Source organism: Hakea prostrata, chromosome 1, assembly GCF_041222555.1.
Source record: "Hakea prostrata isolate BN-2017 chromosome 1, UWA_Hpros_2, whole genome shotgun sequence".
In the NCBI taxonomy this organism is placed as follows: Eukaryota; Viridiplantae; Streptophyta; class Magnoliopsida; order Proteales; family Proteaceae; genus Hakea; species Hakea prostrata.
The window spans coordinates 11,513,744-11,531,968 of record NC_142600.1 but is presented as its reverse complement, the minus strand read 5'-3'; the positions used below and the strand labels follow the sequence as shown (position 1 = coordinate 11,531,968).

The 18,225-nt window shown below is 39.5% G+C and overlaps 2 protein-coding genes across 13 annotated transcripts in view; one reads left to right on the top strand and one right to left on the bottom strand.

The window, feature by feature from the left end:
- Nucleotides 1-43: 43 nt before the first annotated feature.
- The window catches only part of LOC149027477 (large ribosomal subunit protein uL3m-like), a 44,980-nt gene continuing 26,798 nt past the window's right edge, over nucleotides 44-18,225 (bottom strand). For 3 of the 12 annotated variants that reach the window (XM_089162866.1, XM_089162913.1, XM_089162906.1), the window contains 4 exons: nucleotides 18,161-18,208; nucleotides 12,459-12,731; nucleotides 461-1,524; nucleotides 44-241 (listed from right to left, as the gene is read on the bottom strand). In XM_089162866.1, the coding sequence (XP_089018992.1) occupies nucleotides 12,707-12,731; nucleotides 18,161-18,208 (73 nt within the window). In that variant the 3' untranslated portion in view covers nucleotides 44-241; nucleotides 461-1,524; nucleotides 12,459-12,706. Of the gene's footprint in view, nucleotides 242-460; nucleotides 2,669-12,397; nucleotides 12,732-17,091; nucleotides 18,209-18,225 lie in introns of those variants that run through there. The other 9 variants (XM_089162849.1, XM_089162921.1, XM_089162891.1 and 6 more) reach the window with 8 other exon arrangements.
- On the top strand, nucleotides 13,551-16,153 carry LOC149027478 (acid phosphatase 1-like). Its single transcript, XM_089162827.1, has 4 exons — nucleotides 13,551-14,636; nucleotides 14,717-15,222; nucleotides 15,338-15,547; nucleotides 15,664-16,153. The coding sequence occupies exons 2-4, from the start codon at nucleotides 15,056-15,058 to the stop codon at nucleotides 15,797-15,799; spliced, it is 513 nt and encodes a 170-aa protein (XP_089018953.1). The 5' UTR covers nucleotides 13,551-14,636; nucleotides 14,717-15,055; the 3' UTR covers nucleotides 15,800-16,153.

The window sequence follows — 18,225 nt, the reverse complement described above, 5'->3', positions numbered from 1 at the left end:
GATCCGATTGAGAGGGAAAGCCAAAAATAAAAAAATTTGCTTGTGTCAATATTGAGTACAAGAGTTTCTAATCTCCAGCCATGAATGGATCCAACTCCCCAAGATCAGCCAATAAAGGCTCCAACTCTGAAACATCCTCGTCTTGTGCAGCAAAATAAGTTGGAAATGGAAGCAAAGAAATATCTGGTTTTTTGTAAAAAGCATCTCTAATAAACACAAAGTTCCCTTCTGCACCTGGAACCTGTGACAGTAGAGCAGAACTATCAAAGAAAAAGCAATAGTAAGATACTGATTCTCATGTAAGTACCTGTCTTCCCCCCCCCCCCCCCCCCAACACCTACCCACACCTCCTAAAACTAAAATTTTCCTTCTTTGAGAAGACACAAAAGGTAAAAGTCTATCCAGGATGTAAGCCTTAGAGTAGTGGGTAGGAAGTAGACAGACCCAGACAAAAGCATACCTGGCCTCTGACCCACATCAAGTTCCTTGTTGGATCTATCTTATAGACCCACACATTTTTAACTGTGCACTGCTTCCCACCCATGCGTCCAGGCATTTTCTTGCCTTTGAAAACCTATATGGACAAAACTCAAATTGTCAGTTTTGGTACAGTAACCACAACCTGCAATTGCATAAATATCATACTTTGAGAACCCACCCCATAGTACATCCAAGATGCAAAAAGAAGGCAGTAAGAATGGAATTTACACAAATCCACACACGAAGGACGACCTCTAAACCCCAGAAGAGGAACCGGCATTCAAGGTTCAAGACTTGAGGGCTCAACATGCCTCGTACAAATGAGGTCCCGAAAATCCGTACCATATCCTGGTGATGGGGCAAGTAACCTCCATGGTGATCATTGAAAAGCAATTCGATCAGACGATTCAAACATGCTCCCAATTCACAGGCAGACAGGAGATTGAAAAATATGATCAGCTAAGCCACACTAACATCAGAACCTAAAAGCAGTCAACCAGAGGAGCTAATATATTGGTCACAGAGACACTGAACTTTTGGTTATGTAGATATTGCTGCTATGGGAAGCGAGCGCCCACAAATATGCGGTTGTAGAAAACCAGCCTGATTTGAAATTTCCGACAGAAAACTAGGACTTAATCAAATTGAATAAAACAACATGACTTAGTCCCATATGCCAGCTTTTAGACAATGCTATAGAAAAACCAGCCTCTGAGGAAGATTTCAAGAAAACAAAGACCCATACAAGAATTACCCCTCTACTAATCTCACAAGGAATTGTACAAAAGTGGGTGCAACCGTGCAACACATAACTCTAGGGGTAAAGGAGGAACTGTATCTGCTAGACCCTGGAATATTTAAGATTAATAAACAAATTCTAGATAGAGTTAACTACTATGTTCTATAATTGACTAAACTGATATGAAAAACCCATAGCATAGATTCCATGCCTGGACTGGTATTTAACTTAATCAACAATCTCCAAAGATTTCAAACCCATTTCTCTGAGTCACGACATCCATTTTATGATTGTCTCGTTTTCATCTGCACATGGTGGAAATAAATGAGATGCAGATACAATACATAATATATGTTAGAAATCATAACCTTGCAACCAGTTTGAGCACAAGAGTTGAAGAAGAAGAGAAAGGAAAGGTGATGTATCGCAAGATCTGTGCAGACTGTATCCTTTGATTAGGCTTCCATCCTCCCTAATCTCATCTCCTTTATTTATAATAAAGTAAATACAATAAAATCCTTCTTAAGACAGGAGTTACTAATTATGATTTATAACAAGGACACTGGTGCCCTGGATACTTGAGGTAGATTAACAAGAATAAAAGCTTAATTAAGATCTCCCTAAAACAGAAAATATAACCTACAACATTGCTGCACTTCAATACTCCCCCTCAAGCTAGAGTGCAACAAAACAAGGGCTCCAACTTGGAATAACAAGAACCTATATCAAAAAACTTCATGAATCTTGAGCAAAAGTAGCAACAGCAGACACAGATAATCACTGAAACATCACCAAGAAGATAATGAACAGCAACTTAAATAAATAATCTTCATGTTGCACAGACCATCCAATAATGAGATCAGTAGGCGGTAGTGAGATTAACCATATCCATAATTATCACAGCAACAGTAACATCAAAGACACTATCCAAATAATGCCAAATAGTAGGGAGGAATCTCCACAAAAGAAGATAAAATATGCAGCCCCAATGTCCACACAAGTATGTAAAAAGTGTAGCTCCAACGTCCGCCAAACTAGGTAAAAAGTGTAGCTACAATGTCCGCACAAGTAGGTAAAAAGTGCAGCTCCAACGGCCGCACAAGTGCTCTTCGCAAGAAGACGAGTAGTGGTAATAGGTAATAATTCATCAAATAAAATTCTTGAGTACATAGAGAATAAATACTAAATCTCCCCCTCACGTGTAGCAGTACACGTGGACTAGATAAGAACAAAATTTCAACAGGAAAGACCCATATATCTTCAATCAACCCCTCACACTAAAAAATAAGATCCCACACTGAAGCAGTCCATGGTTTACCAAAATAAAATAACGACAAATTAGTAATTAATCCATCACTCCCAACTCAATCCATCGTTGAGTCCAAGTATATTATATCTTGGGTTCCAAACACATTTTGATAACTCCTCTGCTTACAAAATCAGCAAATTGGCCCCACTCGGAGAAGTAATGGCAAATTGGCAATACTTCTAATACACCAGATTTTTTCAAGGGGCTGTTAAAGAAAAGAATGTCAAATATGTAAATATTCCAAAACTGAAATAAGAATGGCATGAATGTAATTAGAAGAAATCTCAAAAGAATACACAAACCAACTCTAAAGGGTAAAGTTGGGAGGAAAATCCTTTTAATGACCAATATGTAAATAGCACACAAAGGTATGTGTACCAATTAAGGTAGCAAACAATCATTAAATATGTTATCCTAAATAGGATGAAATAAAGCCTAAATTTACGGAAACACCTGATAGAGCAAATCTATATTACCCAAAAATCAATAGAGCAATTCTAAGAAGTGAAAAAAATAGGAAGTTAGGAATCAAAAAGAAAAAGGAAGCTAGGAATCTCCAACAACCCCCCCCCCCCAAAAAAAAAAAAAAAAGATAAAAAAAAGAAGAAGAAGAGAGAGAGAGAGAGGAAAAGAGTAACCATGAAAATAGGGACATCAAAGGACATTAGAGTCCTAGTAGGAAAAAAGTAGTTTTGGTAACCAAATAAAAAGGAATCACAAACACATAGAAAGATATCTTTATTAGTTGGTTGATGCAAGGCCCAGATCTAGGTCCACCCTAAAGATCCTCTTCAAGTGCATCAGCAGCAAACAAGGGTTTGTAATACCCAATGGTTGAGAGAATTGGGTTGATTTCTTTTTTTTTTTTTTTTTTTTGGGGGGGGTCTAGGGTTGGGTTAGGGGGTAGGGTTAGATTAGGCTAAGGTTTAGAAGTTAAGTTATGAAATCCAAGTCTGAATCCTTGCTTTCTTATTGAATTCATAATTGAATATTTTAGTTTAGGGTTTAATAGAAATTAGGGTTTCTAGGGTTATGGTTGAAGGTCAAGGAGGGTTCAGGAAGGATGATCACAATAGGGTTCATGATTTGGATGAGTGGTTTGAGAATTATGGTCCAAAGTAGGGCTGGGTTTCTAGGGTTTTGGAAATCTAGGGCAGCAAAGGAATTAGAGCTAGACTAGCACTTGGGTTGGTCTGAGTGGGCTGAAATTCAGAGGGAAGGTCACTAGGGTTAGGGGAATTATGTTCCTAAAGTTTGGGACAGATCTAACAGTTAGATTACTGTAGATTTGACCTTGAATTTTAGGTCTAACAAAAGGTACGAAAACTCCAGAAAAAATTTTAAAAATGAAGAAAAGGATATGGGAAGGTGAGGGGATGGTGTCACAGGATTAGGGGAAGGGGGAGGGATGACTTGCAATGGGGAAGGGGCTGTAACTTACTAGTTTTAGGGTGCTGGGATGGGAAAGACCAACGGATGGGAGAAGAAGAGGGAAGCTTAGGGCTGGGGTGGAGTTTATTATACTCATGAAAGAAGATGGACGCTTGACTACCGTAAGTTCTATAGAAATTCTCTCAAAGAATAGCCGTAAGTGAAGTAAATCTGTTTCTCGGCGGTTGCATAGGGGTTACTTCCCCAAACCCTACAGCCCCTAATTGATCGAAGGATATTTTGGTTATATTTGCAAATTCCCTGGAGTCATAGGCAAGGTCCCATTGAGTCCAACTAGTTGTCAGAACCCTAGATCTATTTTTATTTTCTCATTTGAGTCATTATTTTGTGATTTATTGAAGAGTCCTTGTCTGGGAGTATTTCATGGTCTGTGTTGGAACCCCCTATTCTCGCCTACTACTTGTTAGGACTCCATATTTTTTCCAAGTTCAGCTATTGTTCTTCTATTCCAAGTAGCCTACCTTCATCTCCAAGTAAGTAAACTACAACCCAGCCCCTTCCTAACCCTCTCCCCCTTCTCCTAACCAACCTGCAAGCTCCCCCACCCCTTCTTCTTCGTGCACCAGCACCGTACCCCTCTCCTACTACCCTAGATCCCCTAATCACCTCAATCATCCCTTCCCCCATAGGATTGCACCCTACCTTTCCCCTTATCTCTACTTTTAGTTTCATCACAGGCCTTTGTCCATTAGGTTTTCAAAATTTCAGCAATTCATCTTCAACTTCTGAAAACCAGAACCCTAGTTTTATCAGAAATCCTATAACTCCAAAATTGCCCGGCCAAACTTCAAACCCCTTTAGGATTGCCATCTCCCACTCCTATTCTACCTCTACCTAACCCTAATTGACTTTCCTAAGAGTCCTAACCTAAGTAGGATACTTCAAAGTAACCCTTAACCTATTAGGATTACCCTACAAAACACCAATAACAGTCCCTTCTCTAGCCTAAGCAAAACCCTAAGACTCAATTTCCTAAACTGTAACTTTAAATTTTCAACTCCAGAATTACATTACAGCAGCAGCCAAAACCCTAAGACTACTCAACTTAAACCCAAAAACCTTTAAACCTAACCGTGCCCCTAATCCCCAGACCCGAAAACTAAGTTACAGCAAGGTTTTAAGTTTCAAAACCTAAAGTTCAGTAAGCCTAAGCCTGGCCAAACTCTTCTAGGCCTATATTTAACCTCTGAAAACCCTAGTTCCTTCAAGAATCTGTCAACTGAAGGCACCTACGGCTCTAGAAGGCTGCTGGTTCCCTAAGAGAGGTCCTGGAGTGAGCGCAATTCTAGGGTAATATTCCTACAAGCTAAGCCCTAAGATTTGGTTCACATCAGCAAGGCCCTCCAAGGGAACCCATGACTCCTAAGCTCTTGCTCCTTCAATCTCAAACTTTATTCATAAACATAATCTGATTTCTTAAAAAGTAATGGGCTATACTTATAGCATTTACAAAGGAGCATACACCAAGACTCCTACTTGGGCCAAATAGCATTTACGAAGGAACTTACACCAAGACTCCTACTTGGGCCAAATAGCGGGCCACCAAGACTCCTACTTGGGCCAAATAGCATTTACGAAGGAACTTACACCAAGACTCCTACTTGGGCTAAAGACTCACATTCATACAAGGACTCTATCATAACTCATTTAGAATGATCCAAATTACAAAATAAAGGTACACCTAGGTTCCTTGTAAGAAGTGGGCTCTATTAAGGGAACCCCTCTTTACTTGCGACTTCTACCCTAACTAGAACTCATCAATAACTTGACCAAAACAAAACCAAATTCAAAAACAAAAGTAGTTTCGGGATCCTACCAACATACTAGATCCAACTAAAGGAATCCTTCTCTAATTACGACTCCTAGCTGGACTAAGACTCTTTCAAATCTTAAGAACCAAGGACTCAAATTCAAAAATAAAGTTAGATCTGAACTCCTAATAGGACTCTGAACCAAACTAGGTCAGATTTAGTTTGACTAGGAGACCCAAAATGACCAAAATACCCCTATGCTAGCGGAAATTCCATGGTTTGCTATTGGTAACGTCCCTGGGACCTCTTTGGGTGGTCCTGGATCTGGTTCATGTCACTCTTCTTGACAATCACACAATAGAAAAAGACTACCGTTGTCTTCAACCTGAAGATGGGAAAGATGGCCTTCAACCAAGGAAAAACAGCAGCAATATCCACCTCAAAGGCCACCATAGCAAGACCATGAAGCAAATCGCAACAACAAATCAAATAAGTTTTGAATCCCAAAAATCAAGATCATTAAGATGTAAATCTGAAAACTCTCAAACTGGCAACTATTTAAAGCTCTGATACCATGTTAGAAATCAATACCTTATAACCAATTTGAGGAGAAGAGTTGACAAAGAAGAAGAAGAAGAAGAAGAAGAGAGAGGAAAGGTGATGTATTGCAAGACTTGTGGATAATGTATCCTGCGATTAGGCTTCTATCCTCCCTAAATTGCAGCTCCTCCTTTATTTATAATAAAGTACTTACAATCCTTCTTCAAACAGGACTTACTAATTATGATTTAATTCAGATAAGGACACTACCGTCTTTAGCTACTTCTGACAGATTTACAAGACTAGAAGCTTAATTAGAAACTTCCTAGAACAGAAAAAATGACCTACGACATCGCTGGACTTCAATGGTACATCCCTTCCTGCTATTCAAACTATAGTAGAAAAATTTTAATGACAAATTGAGAAACCACATTTATAATTAATGATGACCGTATGCTCTCATAACTAGGACTAAAGGTAATGTAATTGAAGTAACTGCAATATAATTAAACAAAATAAAAGATACAGCAATACCACTCCAGTTATACATTAATTCAAACTAAGCAATTAATACCTTGAACTATGACCCCAAAAAGGACCGGTCAAAAAGCTTTGGTGCAACAAGAGTTGGACTTAAATTAAAAAACTAGATCAGTTTACTCTTTTATTTGTTTAAGTACTCCTAAATAAGAATGAGTGAGATGTTGGTTTGAACTCTGGTTTTAATTTCAACTAGGTTTTACGTTTCATTTCCTCTAAATAGCTTATATTAGGATGTGATAAGAGGCTGAATAGAACGAATTCAGTGATGAGCTGACTGAGTGTGAGATTTCCTTCCCCTGTCTCCACTTCACCTTCTTCCTCTTCCTATTCTTCTATCTCCCCATGAAAGCTCACAATAGCCATTCACAGGCATGCATCAACATGAATACATTAGGTGACATCAAAAATAGTTTTTTCCCTAGGCAAAGGCAAGATACGATTTATGCAACCCAGGTTGGCATTTTGATATCAAATCCTAAAATTGGGTTTATTCTAGGATCCTCTCTCGAGAACCAGCAATCTTAAGGTATTCCCTTGGAAAGATTGCCTCAATTATTGTACACATAGCAAGAATCATACGGTTTTGGGGTTGAGACTTGAGAGAAGGGAAAATCCCAAGCAATACCCAAGATGGGATGGAATAGTGGGAAGGTTTGGGTCAGAATTAGGGTTTCTAGGGTTTAGGGTTTCAGGGGATATGAGGTTCCTTCATGATAAGGGTTGTAAGAAAAAAATTTCCTAGAGGAAAGGTTATTAATGTTTTATGGTCATAACCCCCACCCCATGGGAGATCTGGGATAAATTCCTTGAGATGGGAAACTAGGGTCTAAAGATGTCGAATTGGGTTGAAACTTGGAGAAATATAGGTAACAATACAAGGATATGATTTCCCAAGTTTCGTGGGGATTTGGATGGCTAAATTGAAAGATATTAAGGTTCTGGTTTTAGGGTCTGAGGAAGTATGGATATTCAAGAAAATAATTATATCTTGAAGTTAGAGGTTTAGAATGAGGTCAAATTGGGATCTAAGGTAACTAGGGTTGGGTGATGAGGCTCATAGAGTTTGGGACAGATCTAACAGTTGGATTGGTGTAGATCTAACCGTAGAATTTGAGTCTCAAGAAAAGTCCAAAAATTCAAGAAAATAAAAAAGGGTGCAATGGATGGGGGAAGAAGGGAGAAGGCTAAAGATGAGGCTGGGAATGCAATACTTGTAGATGGTCAAAGATTGCTGGTATTGTTGAATGTTGTCTAAATTGAAGACTTGCTGAAATTGAAGAAGACAACACTCTAATCCCGTTGCGGCCCTTCGACGAAGACCACGACTAAGATTTCTTCCAAACTCAAATTTGTATTAATCAATTCAACTTGAAAATTATATAGCTGGAGGACTTTATTTATAGCCTCAAATAAGATCTAGAAAAGGACTCTAAGTTCGAAAGCCAACTAGAACACTAATTGGCTTATCCAATAAACTCAATTACTACTCAACTACTTTGACATCAAAGAACTCTAAAACTAACTCTAGAGAAGTCCAATCCAAATTCTAAGAGTAGATATGTGGTCCTAAAAATAAGGAGATTAAAGTGGACTCAAATTGTATGAGTCCACCCTAGCTAGGAATCTCACCCAAACTAGGACTCTCAAATATCTTGCAAAATAATAATCCAAATACTAAAATTAAATTAGATACAGGATCCAGACAACACACTGGGCTTAATGGGACCCAGACCTATGACACCCAAATTTTGTTAAAATGACCAGAGTTCCCTTGGGAAGGTTTAGCCAGCCCTTTGGAGCTTGGCTCCTGGCCAACTTTTGCTGGTTCTTTGAGGGGGCTAGCCTGGTCATATCATTTTTACAAGACTAATAAGGTCAGCCGAGCAACTCACTGTTAATAAAGGGGAGAGAAAAAAGACAGAAACCAATAATGAATATCTGCTAAACACTCACTCTACGTATGTGAACATTGGCAAGTCACTTTGTACATGTTTTCTTGAACAAGGAGCACACTATATGATTTATTCGTTTATTGGAATCAGAAAGGAAGATTTTGGTGGATAGGAATTAATAAAGGCTTCTTACAGGGAATAAGCCCAATAGTTGTTATTACCATCATACATGTTGATACCCATGAAAAAGATCTCAAGAACATGTCTGTTAAGTCAAGCACATGGAGTTCATCATGCCACCATAGTTCTTTGAAGATTACATCCCTAACATCCATGAGCTGCATGAGTACTTTTATGGTTTGAAAATGGATGTTCACCACACAAGTCCTTCGTTCAGCAAAATCTGAGGTCGAATATTTTTCAAGCAGTGAAGAGTTGGTTCAGATTAGTCACTTAATGGATTATTTTATTAAAAATTAGCTATTGTGGTGAGTTATGTAGGTGTTGGGCTTTTGATTCCATGGTTTGCCTTGTAATTGGCCACTTTAAAGCCTAAAACATGAGTAGAAAGAGAGAAACAGAAATACTTAGTTTAGTTATAGTTAAAGACTTAGTTTGACTTTTTGAGTTCTCTTATTATTTATTTATTATTTATAACCATTTCACTTTTTCTAGTTAAATGTAGATTACCTTAGAAGTCAAGGACCGTGTTAGGCCTTTCTATTTTGCATTTTGAGCTTGTTTTGAAGTCTTCAATATAAAGTTTATAAGAGGGCTACAGCCATTGTAAAAAATTATCAAAACCCTAACATAAAGCAGAAACAAATGAGGACGATGGAAGAACAGAGAGGAGAGAGAGAGAGGACAAACGTTCAGAGTTGAGAGATCAAGGTGGAAGACAAATCTATGTATACCTTATTCAGAGCTTCTTCTTCTTCTTCAGATCTTCTATTGAAATCAGGGTAGAATACGAAATCAGGGTAGAAGACGAAATCAGGTAGGAGCATCCTTCACCTTCCGCTCGTTCTTCACAAGCAGGGATTATACCACTTCCGTGTTCTTCGTTTTATCTCCATGAAATGGAAGAAGACAAAATCAAGTTTCCCTTCAACGATATTTAAAAAAAGAGTTGGGAGATTAGGAAGAAGAGGAATCGACCGCATATCTTTAGAGACGAAATCACGTTACCAAGACGAAAGCAGAATATGCCCCGGTTTTGTGTTTTTCATATTGAAAATCGTACAATTTGGTTCGTCTGGTCCAGTGCGCTAGTTCGGTTTATGGACACAACCCAAACGGTTTACACATTAACCCTTCCAACTGCGATCAATGGCTAGGATGGAATAGAGTGCATCCGACGGTTTGCTTTACCGTACTGCGCCACCTCATACCCTAACCCACCTCATACCCTAACCCACCTCATACCCTGCGCCACCTCATACCCTGAGCCACCTCATACCCTAACGCACCTCATACCCTAACCCACCTCATACCCTACACCACATCATACCCTAAGCCACCTCATACCCTACGCCACATCATACCCTAAGCCACCTCATACCCTACGCCACCTCATACCCTAACCCACCTCATACCCTACGCCACCTCATACCCTAAACCCCAACACCGCCAGCTCCCCTACAACACTGCCGGCAGCCCCAACACCGCCGGCACCCCTACTACACTGCCGGCTGCCCCAACGCCGCCCGCAGCCGGAACCCCATTCCAAGACAGCCGGAACACAAAACCCAACACCCCATCCCATGCCGCCGGCTGCCGGAACACAAAACCCAACACCCCATCCCATGCCGCCGGCCGCCGGAACACAAAACCCAACACCCAACACCGCCAAAATCTTCGCTTTGCCAGGATAATGCAAAGACAGATCCTAAGAAGCCCTCAGAAACAAACATAAAGTTCAAAGAAAAGTGACGAAAAAGATAACCAAATAAAGGGTTCAGATTTGTGAAAGACCCCAGAAAAGAAACGGCGCTACTCTCTCACACAGGCGAGGCGATGAAAATGCGAAGTCACCAACTGACCACCAACCCTAATCTCTCCTGGCGGTGTTGGTGTAGCAGGTAAGGAAGGCAAGACTGCTGAATGAGATGGAGCTGCGCTAAAATTCTGAAAGTAACTAACAGGGCGAGAAACCGGGATCTGTGAATAGGGAGAAGCAGGAGGGAAGTGAGGGTGTGAGGGAGGTATACCAGGCCTCTTATTGCTATCAGGACTAAAATTCGCCAAGAAATGCCTCAGCGGAGGATGAACTCACGAAGTATTCAAATGGGGAATTTCGAATCGGTTGATGCATGGCTGATTTGGAAGAGAAGACGACGACTGAAGTCGCTGCATCACATCAGCTCGACCTTCTTCTGTTTCTTCCATTTCTCCACTCTATATCTACGGTGAAACCCAATATAACTTTCCAGCCTTGTTCAAAACCTTGACGATCAAACCCTAGAACATCGAAACCCAAACAAAACCAAACCACAACATTACATTACATTCAACAGAAAATAAAAAACTCTTCGAACAAAGAATGGAATCGCTTCTTCACCAGTTCACAGACGAACGAGACGAACTTAGCACGCAGAAATCCAAACACCGTTCTTCCCCTCTCTCTCTCTCTCCTCCGACCGCTATCGACGTAAGTCGTTTCAGTATTACCCAACTTAAATCCTAGACCTTCTCTCTGTATGCTTTTCTCGATCTTTAATTTAAGTAGCGTTTCAATTTCATTCTCGTTGGTGCGTGTTTTTTCGGGACCTGTGAATGCTGGAGATGAAGCCGTGTCGTTCAAAACTCTAATAGCCGTTGATTTTGAGCATATGGTATTTTTGTTTTTTTAAGTCAAGTAACCGCTTATTTTGGTTCCTTCTTCTTCATTCCGCCTTGCCAACGGGTGGGGTTCCGACGGTGACGAGGGAGAAAGAGAGAGAAAGCTCCGATAAAGGTTCCGACGACGACGACGGTTCTTGCTTCCTGCTAAAACAATTTTTTTCTTCGCCTGTAACTTACTTAAATTTGGTTTGGATGGGATATATGCATTCAGCTATTTTGACCGGATCTCCATATTGTTCCATTCTGGCCACAGATGTAGAAACTGGTTCCACCATTGCACGCCTGAAAGATGCGCATGGGTATGCTTTTTCTATATCCCACCAAATCCCAATCAATTTCGTCTTTCTTCAGGCCTTTCCATTTTGTCTTTTGTCTTCTCAGCTGCTTGAAAATTGACTTTGATGTGTTTGCTCATGAACAGTGCTGCTGTGAACCGCTTGGTCAACCTGATGGACTACTATTGCCTCAGGAGATGATGATGATTGTATTAAGGTGCCTTGCAGTTAATTATATCACACATTTTCATTTCTTGTGGATATAGTATTAAGGTACCTTTTTATTTCGTATCTGTATTTTCCTTCTACTGTGGGTTTTTATTTTATTTCGAGGGAACATAAAGATAAGCTAGTTAAATAGTTAACCGAGTTTCGAGTTGGCAAAATTGAGCAAGTGGTATGGTCAAGATCATGCTATTCATTGGGAATTGAAGGGGGGGGGGGTTAGATTAGTATGCATTTTCCTACCTTTGCTTAGACAATTATTGGTTTATTCATGGTCATATGAGATGCAAATGTTAGCAAAAGTAAATGCATGCTACGAGTAAGACATTCAAGTGCTTGACTCAGCTGAGCTCGGTGGAGTTTTATGAATATATCTTGGTTTACTTTAGAAATGTGGTGAATACATACGTAGATTCTGCTTGGAATCGTGCAACACCAATGGAGAACGTGCTCAGGACAATCTGTCAGCATGGTTGTCTCAGGAACCCAGCAGCAGCAGCTGCAGTGAATTTGAGGACTAAAATCATGTGAGAGTCTCTTCTGTTTGTATGAGAAGATAGCATGAATTCTTCTGTTTCATTTTTTAAGTAACGCTGTGATTGATTCTTACAACAATTAGTTTACTAGTAGAGTTGCAGATTGGGAAGCTAATAAGCCTAAGAGGTCCGCATGTCCATCTTACTGCATAAACAAACATGTGAAGAGGAATTCAACATTAGTATATAAGGCAATGCCCACTATCTTTGGGATCATCCATTGTTCCAAAACTACTTACCCGCACACTTCAAAGAATTTATGGACCAAGGCAAGGAGGCCCTCTGGAGATTAGGTTTGGATACACAGTGATAAGTGACAGTTTGATTCATAATTCTGGGATTGATTAGCTTATAACCCACACAAACAAAACTAAAATCTATCCGGATGCAGAGACGTTTCTGAGACTTCTGGTAATGATGAATTATCTGAGAGAAATGAGCTTCAATTCATGCTTGGACTGACTACTCTCTCTTCTCCCCACCCACCCACTCTCATCCCCCTCTTTGATAAGAGCTTAGTGGTTTATACTTCCATATGGAGTCATGTAACTAAAATTTATGCTACCCAGTTGTCCTTAATCATGATTAAATTTCCTCTCTGTACAAAATAAGAAACATCAAAATGTTCTCATTCCAATAAGTTGGAAATGTTTCTGCACATAGCCTTTTTATGGTGCATATTTTCTATGACAAATAAGCACAATTTAAGATAAAATAAAATGTGGGGGGGGGGGGGGGGAATAGTAGAAGATGTTCCTTTTGTGATCCTTCTTCCTTGTATAAATTCAATTGGTGATTTTTATTCCCTGTATAGATTCTTTCAGCTCCTCCAAAAATAACCTTGATGCATTTTGGTGTTTGTAAGGATAGTTTGTTGGGGAGGCTATGTCAGCAATTGCTGCCAATTCCAATGCCTCAGTCAGTGTTAAGTGCCGTATAGGTGTTGATGATCATTACTCTTATGATCAGCTCTGTAAGTTGCACCCGTTTTTAACTTTACTTTCACAGATGATAGATATGTTTAGTTCATGTGTCATTTTCCTTTTTATATTTCAAGTATAACATCTTGGTAAATTAATTAATAGACATCAAGAAACACAGAAGGATTCACCAAGTATGAAAAGAAACCTAATGTTGGATAGAGGTCGAAGACCAAAGAAGATTGAAGGTGACACACCAATGAAGTTGGAAGAGTATCTCATGGGTTACTATGCCCTTTGGCATGTGATACAAGCATCAACTTCATTTTCTTATAATTTAGAAACATCTATGATTTTTGAGCTTTCTTTCAATTTCATATGCTTGTACTGAACTACTTGGTAACTCATTATGTTCCTCTTCTTATAATATCTTGGCAGCTAGAAGGATTGAAAATGGTTCTAAGGTCATCATTTCTCCATTACTTCTAGAGCTAATCCTTAAAACTGATGGTAATGGTGGTTCAAGTTCTGGTGAGACATGCACAATGGGCATTTTATTGGTGCTATTTATTAATAGTGGTTAGGTAGAGAGCAGACAATGATCGAGCACCCATAAAAGCCAGGGAATTAGGTGTCACAATCATGGCCATTTGGACTGATTACTGTGAGTTCTCATCAACTAGACATGGACCAGTTACTCTTCTATGTTCATGATGTATATCTATTAAACATAAACACATTATGTGGTATATACTAAACATATGTGACATATGCCAGTGCGGTTAAGTAATTAGCATTTTAGTTTTTCTTGTTTAGAACTTAGGATATTGCTTTGTTTCACTTCATTCTTATTAAAGTCGGAATGTTTTTTATATTGCATTCCTGCAGCAGCTTTTATAGGTACTTTTTTGTCAAAGTAATCTTTTGATGCCTATGGATTATTGTAAATCTTTTGTTTTCTTAGGTTGGTGGACCTTACTGAGATGTACCACTAGATAGAAAGGATTCCATAAGTGCAACCTACAGCCTTGCTGTCTCAAACATCCCCACACCTGATCAGGGTCTTCTTACTCTCGTTGCAAAGTTCATAGACCAAGGACTCTCAGTCACAGATATGGTTGCTGTTGTGGGTAAGTAAGCTTCTCATGTGGTGCTTAAAGAAACCCCAGAATAGAAATGGAATTTTGATTGTCTCTCTTGCAACTTGCAGGTTCATGTGGTGCAATTTGAAAATTGGAAATCCACCTACATAAATATCCAAAGCTCTGTTCTCCTGATCCACCCCCAGAATCCTTTTTGTCTTTTGATCATAAAGAAGGAGAAAATAGGAAGAAATCTGGGTTTGTTGCTGTGCTTCTCTAGTCTCGTTGTTGGTGTGGCAGTTGCAAACTGGAATATCTTGAACCAGTGGAAGATAGGGAAGGACTCAAATGACCTAAAGATAACCCTGAAGAACTATTGTGAAGCTTGGAGGATCAATGTCGAGCTCCATAACATTCGTGGCTATTGAGTTGTCCATGAAGAATGCACAGATTACATCGGCAAGTACATGACCTCCACTCGATACAAGGTGGATTCAAAGAAAGCACTGGAAGAATGCACCATCTATCTCAGCAAAAACTTCAAGTTGACTGGTGATGGCAAAGATGCTTGGATCTTTGATATTGATGATACCCTTCTTTCCACTGTTCCTTACTTCAAGAAACATCGCCACAGGTACTGTACATAGGAGCTCTTGATCTGGGCTCCATTTCCTACCTTTTATCAGATCTTCCACGTTTTTCTTCTTTTTCCTTTGTCAGCAATTTCTTTAACTAATTATTGTTTTCAGAGGAGAGAAGTTCATTGTTACAGACTTTGAGAAATGGGCGTGGAAGACCAACGCTCCAGCTCTGAAGCACTCGATGAACCTCTTCAATGAGATCAAACGAAGAGGATTGAAGATCTTCTTAATGTCTTCAAGAGGAGAACACCTCAGGGATCCCACAACTGATAACCTCTTCAAGGTTGGTTGCACTGGGTGGTCTGGTCTCATTCTGAGGTTGGTGAAGTTCTATCCTTTCACTTAGTTGAATCAGAAGTTTATATTCTTCTATCAAGAATCAAGATCAATCATTAACTCAATGAGTTGTGTCTCTCACCGTCTGTTTATGATAGGGGTTATGAGAACAATGGCATGGCAGTGCAAGAATTCAAGGCAGAGCAGAGGAAGAAGCTGATCCATGAAGGCTACTGTATCTGGGAATGGTTGAATCACAGTGGCCCTGCCTTGTGGGGCTTCCTGGTGCCATGAGAACATTTAAGCTTCCCAATTCTCTGTATTACATTCCCTGAAAAGGGATGTCAACTCTTCATCATTCAAAATAAATATATGTTTGATTTTTGGATGCGGAACACGCTTTGGACATTTAATTTATTTCAAATTTTGATCTTATGATCTATTATTTTTATTTGTACTCTTTTGCCTTTCATTTTTTAGATTGTACAACTGTACTAATGGTTGTGTGGTAACTTTTCTGCTAAGTGTTGTGTGGCCAATACAAAGGAATTGGGTCTTCATCTATGCTTACAAGCTGAGTTGTATTGGTAGAATTGGATCTTCATTTGTGCTTACATTTTGGATTGTGGGTATATGTATAATGGAAAGTGGCACATTTATATTTGTAAAATTGAATTTGGTTTTTTGGAATCAATTTTTTCTTATGGCATAGGTAACAAATGACGGCGTTTTTTAAAAACGCCGGCAAAAATACCTATGGCGGCGTTTCATAAATGCCGCAATAAATAACTTTTAAAGGCGTTTTCTAAAAATGCCGGCAAAAATAACATACAACGGCGTTTAGCAAACGCCGCAATAAACCACTTTTAACGGCGTTTTTAGAAAATGCCGGTAAATGTGTCGTCATAAGTCACAATTCCCGTCGTTTGCATTTAGTGCCGCGGTAACAATACGGCAGTACTTTTGCCGGCATTTTTTAAGTGCCGGAAAAAATTTACAACGGTACTTCTAAACTTACGGCGGCGTTTTGAAAACGCCGCCGTAAGCCCTTTTTCTTGTAGTGATCTTTTAAGCCCTTGTTAAAGAAGAGGAAGAATAACACAAGGTGCAAACCATTGCCACCTTCAAAGAGGCTACGGCTCGAGGCACAGAGAGTCCTCAAGGAGCGAGTACAGGCCATTGCAGACAAGAAAGGCATAAAATTGAGGTTCTGCAATTTAAAGGAATGTGAGGGTCACTTACAATCTCTGGACAGCCCATGTGGAAGTATAAGGATGAAGATTGGGTGGCCATCAGGAATGCCTTTTGTTCATCCCCATGATTTACCCAACAAGGCAAAGCTCGGTTTCCTTAAAGCATATGAACCTGGGTGGACAGCCTGGCAAGATATGGAGTTAAGTCTAATCGAACTCGGACGAGGCCATGCAACCTTAACTCGTAGAATATCTTGTGCTAGTTTCTCCAAGTAGCATGCATTTGGCATTACAAAACTTGTCTTATGCATGTTAGCAAGCCCCCCTCCCCCCAAATCCCACAATATATATTATTATTATTATAAAAAATGGGGGGGGGGGGGGTGGGTGGGAAGGGGCTGGGCTCTTTAGGCACTTGCACACACTCACACACACATAGACCATGTGAATTTATATCCATGGGCACATGGCTATTGTGTAGGTGTTGGAGACAACACTAGGCCTTGGCGAGAACAAACCTTGATATTCTCCTTTTAAGCTGATTGAAAGCTGTGTCTCATATGTATTAACCCAGACTGTTCAATTGATTCAATACTTCCTGGATTAGTGGAAGGTTCATATCACACTGCGGGGTCTTGGTAATTTAGTAAATAAATTGCTACTGAGTTTTCTATAATCTTTTTAACATAGGATTACATGATTAAAGGCACAATGATTATTTAATTATGGCTTGGCAATGACGTGGCCTTCTGTTTGACTCTAAAATAGTTTCAGGATGGGTATTCACTAATTGGCACCATAGTCCTAGTCTTTCAAATGATTGATTATTTAATTGTCATGTGACTCACATGGACATCACTTTTGAAGATATAGCTGTTCTCTTATGATTGAAAGCGCACCCTTCCTTTGACTGAGCCATTTACACAGCATAGTTTGGAGAGTCAAAACAACCTAGTTGTTTGTTGATTGGACAATACTAATCTAGATGGAATTGATGATGATTAATGAAGAAGTGCCCCTTGGGTGTAATATCTATATTAGAAAGTTGAAATATTAAATAAAATAAAACGTGAACAACGTAGATGAGAATTTGAGTCATTTAGTCATTATAATCAATAAATTCTCTGCTGCACATGATATGGGTAGAGTATTTTATGGTTTATTGAAACTTTGGAAATGCGATCGAAGGCGTGAAGCACCAATTTAGATATTGTAATGGTGGTGGTGGTGCTGCAATAACTCTCAAATGATTTGGTCTTCACTCGTTTCTCAAGCGTAGATCTCAGGATATGATGAAGACATTAAAGGGCATCTAATCCTATGCACGAAGATTAACTTGTCATTGATCAAACCCATTAAATTGTAGAAGAAGAAAAACTAAACTAACTGTCAAAATTGCAGTTAAGTTGCATTAATGAACGAAGCTTAGTCTTTGAGGGAGTCAAAAACATTGGGATCAAACCTCGTGAAATCCGCAGAGAAGCTCTTACACAGTCTTCGGCGGCACCAACTAGAAAAGGTGGAGAT

Bases quoted from the DNA above. Each gene is read 5' to 3' on its own strand.
- LOC149027478 (XM_089162827.1), top strand. From the start codon at position 15,056: ATGACCTCCACTCGATACAAGGTGGATTCAAAGAAAGCACTGGAAGAA. The intron at 15,223-15,337 runs GTACTGTACATA...TATTGTTTTCAG, and splicing joins TTCAAGAAACATCGCCACAG to AGGAGAGAAGTTCATTGTTA. The intron at 15,548-15,663 runs GTTGGTGAAGTT...TGTTTATGATAG, and splicing joins TGGTCTGGTCTCATTCTGAG to GGGTTATGAGAACAATGGCA.